This window comes from Calliphora vicina, chromosome 4 (genome assembly GCF_958450345.1).
Source record: "Calliphora vicina chromosome 4, idCalVici1.1, whole genome shotgun sequence".
NCBI lineage: Eukaryota > Metazoa > Arthropoda > Insecta > Diptera > Calliphoridae > Calliphora > Calliphora vicina.
In genome coordinates, this window is record NC_088783.1 from 33221325 (window position 1) to 33232417 (window position 11093).

Sequence of the window (11093 nt, forward strand, 5' to 3'; positions counted from 1 at the left end):
TAATGTTAAAGATTTCTGATTCCATTTGACCTACCTTTGGGCATTAAAACCCTAAATCGATGTCAGTACATTGCTTTTTCGAAAAATGGAGTTACCTACTTTTTCCAAATTATTAATTTTTATATTTTACGGAATTAAGGTAACTTTAGTAATCATTTGTGGAAAACCATTAACTAGTTATTTGACTCAGCACATTTATTTACCCCTTTTTTCCGAAAAAAATGGAGTTACCCAGATTTTTCCAAAAATATTTGTTCCTTTTATTCAGCATACATATCAAAAATAAGCCGAGTTTTTTATTTTTTTAGGTTCAGAATTTGGCCCCAAAGAGCTTGTGACCCGAATTTGTTCTATTTCGATATTTCTCTCTTAGTTTTCGAAAACAACGTTTTCTCAAGAAATGGAGTTATCTAATTATAGTGAAAAAAAAAATAATTGGAAAACACCTAGCGATGGTTACAGGTCTTGCTGAGTATATTAAAAATTTTTTCTAATTTTTTTTAATATTTTCACCCCAGCCAAAAAAACACCAAACAATATATTTTTTACAACTTTTTTTCAAAAAAGTTTAATAACTTTTGCAAATATAGACCAATTTTAACAACTAATGTTTTTTTTCTAACTGTCATTGTGCAAAAAAGTAAGTTTTCATAGAATTTAAAAAACTACGAGAAAAAAAATGAAAAAAAAATTTATGAAATCCTAATTCTTTGTCTTTCCATAATTGTTTGAAATTTTTGTCCAAAAATGTGTGAGTTAGAGGTAGTAAAGTTCTACGACCTACCCTAAAAGAGTTTTTTAAAATTAACAAAAATTTTGAGGGTGTTTCGAAATCTTTGAAAACGGGTTTTATATGTCCTCATCAAGGCCAACAAACCCCATCATGTCGCTTTTCAAGTTCTGACAAAAAGAGTTATTTTATAGCAGTGTGAAATTGAGATTAGTGTCCACAAAATTTTAAATATTAAAAACCACTTTTGTAAATTGCCAACAAGGCCCTTCGTGAAAAAAAATTATATCCTACACCACCATAGTGGGGAGGATATAATGCGTTTGTGCATATGTTTGTAATGCCCAAAAATATTAGTCTGAAACCCACCTTAAAGTATACCGATCGACTTATAATCACTTTCTGTGTCGATTAAACGATGTCCATCTGGCTGGCTGGTTGTCTGTACATGTAAACTTTGTGTGCAAAGTACAGGTCGCAATTTTGAAGATATTTTGATAAAAGACCAAGACCATTGAAACTGGTTGAAATGGGTCCATTATTTCACCTAGCCCCCATATAAATGTCCTCCCGAAATTGGACTTTATCGGTCATAAATGTTTAATTTATATAAGTATCTTCATAAATTTCGCTCCAAATATGTTTTATATATACGAAATTCATGTCACCAAATTTTGTTATGATCGGTCCATAATTAGACACAGCTCCCATATAGACCCGTTTCCGAAAATCACTTTAACGTGCATAAATCTCTTATAAATGTTGGTATACACATAAAATTCAACATAAATAACTTCCATATAAACATAAATCACTCGACATAATATCATGATGATCGGTCCATAATTGATCATAGCTCCCATATAAGGCCCACTTCCAAAAATCACTCACGAATACAAATTATTGAAATTTCAAAAGAAAAATTAAAAATGTTTTTTCTTATTTACTTAGTGTAGGGTATTATATGGACGGGCTTGACCGACCATACTTTCTTACTTGTTTTTATTAAATATGGCAAACCTTTTAAAATTGTACCTGCAGCTTTCGAGATGTTTCCACATTTATGTTTTCCCAGGAATCTGGAATTTAATTGTAAAAATTAAAAACTGTTTATGGCATTAAAATCTACGAGAGTTGAGCTTAACTTTTTAGCTTAATATTTAAGGCTGTTTGATGGATTATACAATTCCTTGCTAAATTCGTATTTTCCAGTTAATAAATTTTTAATACAGCTAATCTATTTAAGTTTTTTTGAATATAGAGATTGAAAATCTCAAATTTGTAAAAAAAAGTTCAGTCCTACAATATATTTTTATTAAAATTATGAAAAAACTATATAGAGAAAATAGACACAAATATATGAAAATACATATTAAATAATTATATCAGGAATGATTAAAACAATATTGATGACATTGGCCAATTTAATGCAAATTTCATTTAAGTATCATAACCCTTTCAATGATCTGAAGAATTTATTGTAAATAAAAAACTTTTGTTGCAGGAAACAAACAAGTAGTTCTCCATCACATTCGTTCTTACCATTCTCCTTTACGAAATATTTTCAATATTTTCTCTTCATTGCACACAGCACTTCATGTTTATGCACGTTCTGTCCTGTTTCAGTTCTTCCTTAAAGTTTGTAGCTGTTGTTTACGGTAGTTGAAAATTTAAAATTATTTCATGCAACAGCCTATCAGACGTCTAACAATTGCCTCATAAAGTGTGTTGCTGCCATTTCTATAGATTTTGTGAATGCAGACAACAAAATTAAAAAGTGTGGGAAAAAATTGTTGAGAAAACTTTCATTCAGTCAGCAACGGAAATAGCGCGAAATTTTAAACCAACACTTAAAGTTTTTTTTTTCGCTGTAGATGGTTTTATTGCTTTCAATGTTTTCGGAAGAATTGTAGGAAGTAGTAGGCCATAATAAATAAATATAAAGGTAGAGGAAATATTTCAATATTAGTTTATGAATATTTAAATAATATATATGTATGTATGTATCAAGATAAAATATACATGGAAGTTGACTATTAGATAATTATGTTATTTGGAATAATCATAAATGTCGTAAAATCGGAGCATTCAAATTTATAAGGCAATGCTGTAGAACACTTTAATTTAAAAAAATTTCGCCAGATGTAAAGAATGTATATGAAAAGTTCACCGAATATTGGAGTTAATATTTAATTGTTTTTTAGTTTCCGAATTAAAGTATTTCTTTTGTTTTTAATTTCAGGTTTTTCAACACCAATCAGACATTTGTCTGTACGTGCTCTGCTGCCAAATACAGATCATTATATTACCTACGAAGGATCCACCACACATCCCGGCTGCTGGGAAAGTACTGTCTGGATTATAGTTAATAAACCAATTTATATAACAAAACAAGAGGTAAGCAAATATTCATTCATCAACAATATTAAATAAATGCAATGAAACTTAAACAAATATTCTCTATAATATAAACAATATTTTTTCTGTCTCGAAATAAACAAATTCAATAGTACATTTATTAAACAAAAAGGAAAGCAAACAAAAAATATTTTTGATGGCCAATTAATTAAATTGTAAAAAAAAAATAAAAATCAATTAGTGTGTAAAATAAAAATAATATATTATATTTTAGCTATGAATATGTGCGAATACGTATGTATCCATGAATAAATGCGGTATTTATGGTTAAATGATAAATACTTTATAAAACCTTTATGGTTTTAAAACCCAATCTGATGGATTCTGGTTGCATATATTTTTACATTTTATCTTTGTTTCAATTTTAGTATCTGTCTGTGTGTACGCTTGTATATGGATATAATGAAAAAATAACAACAAATTCATTATACAAATATAGAACAATTTAAAAATGCATTATAATTAATATTTATTGCATTTAAATGTTATAATTATAATAGAAAATTAAACAAAAATAAATGTGTACAAATGTTAAATGTATAGAATTTCAATTCCCATGTGAAAATCAGTTAACAAAGTAAAATAATTTTATATGATAAAATAAAACAAATTGTTTTTATGGTTTTCCCAAATAAATTATTAAATTTAAATAGAGACGAAATGAAAAGTTTCGATAAAAAAAAATCATTTTTGAACCATTAGGGGATTCAGAAACGCGAAAGGCAAACAATTTTAAAATTTTTGTATGAAAAATACTAAAAAATTATTTAAAAACTGAGGGATTTTCATACAAAAAATTTGTTTCTTTTAGTGTTTCTGAATCAAGCATATCATTTTCTGAATTTGGTAATATTTTCTATACATGTCTTTCATGACCATACATAATTTAAATTCTCCAAAATTTCGATAATAGCTTTAGCTTGATTTTTATATTGGTTCAAATTTCATATTTTTTTTTATAAATGCGTGCAAAATACCAAAGTTCTTATTCACAAACAACTTCTAAATTTAAACAACTTTTTTAAAATCAAATTTTGTATGGAAGTTTTGGAATGCATGTTGAAAGCAAGTGTAACTCAAGCCTTGAAGTATAATCAAGCAATAGTAGTACACTTTATTTCAGTAACATTATCCAGTAAAAGGGAAACATAAATTCAAACCATATGTTTTTTTCAAATATTTTTAAAGTTTAAAACATAATTACATTTGCATTCAAGTCAAATTCCAACAAAATGTTCAAGTGCTTTGGGGCTTCAAGCATATTGGCTTGTTTAAATTAAAATTTTTTTTTATTAATATGGGGGGAAAAGTAAAACTATTATTACATTAGTTTGATTTTATAATTTTGTATCTTATATTAAAATTAATGAATTTTAGATTTAAAAATTTTGTTATAGAAATCCGTTTCTCATCAAAACAGTATATGGCACACATTTCAACAAACAAGTAACTGTGGAAGTGATTCTAGTTTTCTGATACTATTTTATTTAATCGAGTATAACAAGAATGGGTTTTTAAAATTTGCCAAATACCTCCACAATCTTGAGTTAAAAGTTTAAACACTGAAATGCTTCCAGTTGGTCTTGCGTATAGAACTGCAAGCGGTTCAGTCAATTCAAATTTGTTTCAATTGATCATATCACCGCATGAGTCATCATCGAAGTTTTTGAAATTATCAATTTGTGGACAAAAAGACACGATTTCGACACATCATATTTATAGATCCGACGGTAAATGCCGGTGCTAGGAATATACATCTGGTGGATAAATACTAGAATGCACCTTTCTCAATGTTACGTAAATAGGATATACACCATGAGAAAGGTTTCAGTTTCTTCTTTCTAAACTCACACAAAAACGAATACTTAGTCAAAAACAGCTAAATAGTTTAAAAACAAAATCGTTACTCGAATTCTATTTAAAGAACAGCTGGGAATATCATTATATCGATGGCTTAATATGAAAAATGCATAACTCGATTTTTTGTTACTTTACAGGAGAAGGAAAAAACTTAATAAAATCCATAAAATTTTGGATACAAAAAAAGTTTTAATGCAATTTTTTATAAACAGAGGCAACACATTTTATTTCTCAATTAAAACTTTTTTTTTTTATTTTAATTTAAGTTATCTGATATAGGCCCTTTTTTCATTGATATTTATTTTAAGTTAGGGCTTTTTTAAACCTGAAAATTAGAGTTGAAAATATAATTTTAAAAAATAATATTATTATAATAATTCAGGTTTAAATAATAAAACGCAATAATTTATGAAATTAAGAGGATTAAATCAGAAGTGAACTGTGAAAAATTATTTCTTATTAAACCAGTTATCATAAAAAAGGCAATATGCAAGTAAAAACTTTTCAAATCCTGTATTTGGTTTTTTTTTGGGATTGCTATTTAATGCATATAAAGTGAATCAGGGGGATATCTTTAATCGCCGACTTTGATCTATGTGGGAGAGATTCGTAACTTTCAGTTAAGTCTGTTTTAAATATATTGATCCTGATGAGTCATACGCCAAGGCTCGTAGAATATTTAAAGTAAGATCACCAATACATTTGCATGAACTTTTATAGTAAAGAATATTTTTACCAGGACGAATCGAAGAGTATCGTTTAGGCAAATTTATTTGCTTATTTTTATTTTTTCATTCTATAAGGGAATGGCTTGAGTAACATTCCAGTTGAGTATGTCCACTTATTAAACATTTTTGTTGAATCGTTATTTGAGTTTCCATACTAAAATCCAACAATGCATTAGAGAATATTAAATTGCGGTTTTGGTAGATTTTGGATCTTCCACAAGTGTTTAATAACACACTTCGAAAAAACGGAAGATCCTAGACATCCATTTCTTTCATCCCAAACATAATTCTCCAATTCGTTTTATAAAATGCAGCACTCGTCTTTAGTTGAGGAATTAATTTTTTCCTAGGTTTAAATATGGAATAGTTTGATCCCTTTAATAATTGCGCAAAAAATGGATAGGACAATTTTATGTTTCCATTTTCTTCATGAATCTTATTCAGCGACTTAAAGCTGTTAAATTTCCAAAAATCCGATTCAGAATCGAATTTGATACTTATAAAAAATGATAACCAATCAAACAAAACAAAAAAAATGAGTTAGGGCTTTTTCTTTCAAAAATTCTTTGACTTGACTTAGGGCTTTTTTTGAAATCGTTATAAATCTGTTATTTGCAATAATATCCTCCTGAAATTTTGAGGCAAGGTGCATCTGACATTTGTTTACCGGAATAAACAAAAAACGACATTTTTAAAAAAATTTAGTTACGCCTTTTTTATATTAAGCCATCGATATACATTATTTATTGACAATAAAATATTTTTCTAACAATATTTGTTATATGTATGGATCAATTGTGAACCGATCCGTATAACAGTTGGTATAAAGATTTAGGTTTCTATTAAACTTGTTCATGTCCATTTCAACATGATAATCATTATTTTCTGGATCTAAGGACTGATATCGTAAAATTCTTAACACATGTTTTTTATTAAATCTTTTAACCAAAGTATTATTTGATTTTTTTTTTTTATTAAGTTACCTTTGTAAAGCATGTCAGCTATTATGTTTAATGTCAATTATGTTCATTTATTGTTAATCTGATTAAAAAGTGCCTACTGAAATTATTAAATATTTGCAACAAAACCCAACTTGGTCATACAAAAATTGGCCAAACAATCAAAGTTCTGCTATCAAACTGTTTCCAATGTTATCAAATAGTACCGGGAGAACTTGTCCGTTGATAGAGAACCTGGTTCAGGTAGAAGGAATGGTCCACATGATGTTTCTAAAGCCAAAAAAATAGAAAGCATTTTCAAAAGAGCTCCCAATACCTCCGGTAAGAAAGCAGCCCGGTTAGATCAGTACACGGACTATTTGGTACGAAAAGTTAAAGCCAATGCAGGTTTAAACCCATACAAGGCTCAAAACTGTAAGTTTAGTGGTTTCATTTTTATTTTCCAAAATATTGAGCGAAATAACGGTATATCGTACGTGACATAAAACGGAACTCATTTTGAGGTACATGTAGAAATATTTGAAAATATTCGAATCGTGAGAGGCGTTACGTTTACTTTTAATTTCTTACACTAAACGAAATATTTTTCCTTAACAATCCGTCATATTTAAATAAAAACAATCTTTGGATGATTTTATAATAAATAAAATTTAATATCGTACGTGACATACCGTACGTGACGGATTTTTCTCTTATAATAAAACAATATATATTCTGTAAATATATGTATACAAAAACTAAAAAAGTGAATAGAAAATATACATTCGGTTGCAATAAACAATTTGACAATAGCAAAAATAATCAGAGTCAAATTCATGTCATACTTCAAGCTAATTGGGAGCCTAGTTTTCGCAGCAAATTTAGCCTAAAACATATCTAAAACATTCAAAAATTAAATATAATAAGTTTAAACTATTATTTTTGTCTTTAAAATGTTGTAATATGATGTAAATACTTTCACATAGTAACATTTTATTATTTTCTTCTATTCATATCATCTTGAAAAAAAGTTTCAAGGGTTATTTGTGTTTTCAGTCGTGGTAGCGATTCTCGTGGAATTGTCCATATATGTGTTAAACATTTTTCGATCTCAGTCCATAGAGGAAGGACTTGGAACAAATGTTGCCCGATTTTTACAACTAATTTGTTCAAAATTTTATCAGGATTGCCGCATAATCAACATATTATGACTGATCAAACAGTATTCCGGGGGGACATTTATGTGGGTGCTTGGTGAAATCATGAACCGATATTGCGCAAAGCTTATCAACAGATATTATTTGTGGAAAATTTCAGCTATGTTTTCAAACGACAGACGGACGGACATTGCTAGTACGTCTTAGAATCGTATGAGGACCCAAAATATATACAATTTTTGATTCTACGAACAATATTTCGATATGTTAAAAACACATACATACATATATAAAATTCAGAATGAGACTATGTGTGGGTTCAAAAAATGGACATCAACAAACAAAATTCTCGAATTTATATACCCACATGAGATCCATGAGCGACTAATGCATCCCGAAAAAGTCACTGTGTCGTGTGGATTTTAGGTTAATTTTTCTTTGAGAACAATGTAAATCAGACCATCACCGACATATGGCGCTCTCCTTTGACAACTTTTTTTGGCCTGAATTGGATGATATGGACAGAAACGACATGTGGTTTCAATAGGACTGCGCTACGTGACGCAAAATTCATGCCACATTGGACAGTCTGCACAAGTGATTCGAGGGCATGGTCATGTGATTTGACCCCGTTAATTTTTATTTTGTTGAGTTTATAAAATAAACTCAAAATTATGCAGAAAATATGAAAGTTCCATTGCAATACCTCATAAAGATATAAAAGTATCTTATTTTTTTAATTTGCAAATAAAAATAAAATATATGTCGATAGAGTGGCGTGAAAATGTGGTTACAATTAAAATTAAATCCTTGTTAACCAAAGTGCTTGTACGACTGCATGAGTATTTGTATCTGTCTGAAATAATGTTAATGGTTGTTATTATTTTTATTATTTTTTTTATTAATGTTGTTATTGTTTTTTTCATTCCGATATTTCCTATAATTATTATTTGATTGTGAAATGGATTTTTTTACGTAATTTAACATGATTACGTGTTAAGTATGGATAATTTGTTATTTTTAATTGTTGCAAAAATAATAATAAAAAAAAACCAATTACATATAATGATTTATGATCGCTTAAATACATACCTACATATAAACTGTGGATTTTTTTCATAAATATTTTATTAATTTTTATTATTTGTTTTTTTAATGATTTATGGCTTAAATAATCAATAATCGGTAATAATTCTTTTGGAATTTTGTATTTATTTACAGTTGTACCAACTGAGACGGCTGATGCAGGGCTCAGAAAATACTCCGAAAGCTCCTTTAGGCAATAATGCACGACCTGTGCAAAATTTACATCATAGAACTGTTAGAACTAATATAGATTTTAAGAAAAATAAGGTGAGTTTCAAAGTTTATAAATTATAGCTTACAATTTTATTGATCTCAAAATGTTCACAGTTATTTCAATAACCGAATAATTTTAAAAGAATTTAGAACATAAATTCGAATTTTCGAACTTAGATTTAAATTACATAAATTCGAATTTTATTTTGAATTTTCGAATACAGTGAGTGATAAATTTGAGCCCACTAGGGCTACGAGAACTGGTTCAAAATTCAGTTAAAAATATTGACCTTAACTAACATAGCAAGTTAATTAAAAGTTTTTAATAAAAATTTCTCTTTCTTTTGTCATACAAAGGAAAGTGTTATCTCCTGCTATTAATCTTTATAATTTTAACATGAAAACTCAAAAAGATCATTAAATACATATTTGCATTAACATCCACCAAACATTTGATATTTAATATTCATTATAATGCATTAAATGTTTGTCTTTTGTTTGTCACTTGCTTCAATATTTGTTTATTTTATTTTTTTTTAATTCCAGAATCAAAATGCTTGTCCTTCCATGTACAAGGATATGTATTATAGAGCGAATCGTTGGTCACCTGATACAGGACTATTGATTCGTTGACCCATTATGGATAAAAGCCGACATATAAATGGCAAAAACAATTATGATAATGATGATGATGGTGATGTGACGACAACAACAGAAACAAAAAACAATATAAAAAATACAAAATTAAAATTGGCTACAATTACAAAACAGTACAATGATAATGAAGATATTGGATCGGGAAACGGTAGTCTTATGATAGTAGCTGCAGCAGCATTAACAACAACTAAAACAACAGCAGCAACAATAACAACGACAACAACGGATGTTAAATTTAAATTTAATTTACCATTATATTTTCCGGTTAAAAACAACAAAAATAATTATGTCAACAATCATTATGATGAGGACGCGGATGGTGACGATGATGTTGATGATGATGGTGATGCTGATGATAATGTAATCATGGCTGATGATGATGATGTTGTTCATGTTCATGTTGCTGATGACAGTAAGTATGAAAAGGTTGACCATGATGTTGATAATGGTATTAAATTTAATAATAATTATAATCATTATACTACCATAGACTCAGGTCTTTTATATAAGTTTTGAAAGGCAGAACAGAACAAATATTGAGTTTTATTTTATTTATTTATTAATAATTTCTTTAAATTGAATTTATATAAATTTTTTTTTGATTTACTTGTGGGAGGTTTCATTTAAACGCAACTAAATAAATCAAAACTGTGCCTCATTAATAATTCATGTTTAATATGTTTAAAAATTAAAATTAACTTTATTAAGTCATTATAATTGTTATGTGCTAGGCAAATGAAACCGAGGTATTTAAGAAAATAAAGTAAAAACTAGAAAGTTTCAAATTAGCTTTTAAATGTTAAATCATGTACGATGTTAGTGACCTTAATAGTCTTCTCTAATAATATTCTCAGTATGTATAAACCGGTTAACTGAAAACCCGTATATTTCCCATATTCAGGTTTCCTGTTGATTTTTTGTTTAACCGTCTTAACCAGTTCTCATCACTTGGTTAACAGGTTGTTAAAATTTGGCATTCAAATAAATAAATGTCATGTTTGCTGGACTTTTTTATTTATATTAATTGCCATACACATCATTTGGATGAACTTGAATTCTAAACAGCCGAGTTAAAAAGTTCTTCCGACACAAATTTCCAATTCCAAATATAAGATTAATATAAAGCGTACTTTTTAAGCCCGATAGAACGAACTGTCATACTGCGATCACTTTTTGACATGTATGACAAATCATCATGAATAGATGGACGCTTGAGCAACGCCACCAAATTATCTAAATTTTCTTTGAAATTCAGTCATCGATTTGTGCATGTTATAGATGACTGTTTTATCGCAAAAGCATGTTC

The 11093-nt window shown here is 28.2% G+C and overlaps 1 protein-coding gene across 1 annotated transcript in view; it reads left to right on the forward strand.

The window, feature by feature from the left end:
* CARPA (Carbonic anhydrase-related protein A) overlaps nt 1–9785 on the forward strand; it is a 56713-nt gene extending 46928 nt beyond the window's left edge. The window contains exons 6-8 of the mRNA XM_065509166.1: nt 2973–3127; nt 9053–9184; nt 9677–9785. Coding sequence (XP_065365238.1) covers nt 2973–3127; nt 9053–9184; nt 9677–9763 — 374 coding nt within the window. The 3' untranslated portion in view covers nt 9764–9785. The remainder of the gene's footprint in view (nt 1–2972; nt 3128–9052; nt 9185–9676) is intronic.
* Nucleotides 9786–11093: the final 1308 nt, after the last annotated feature.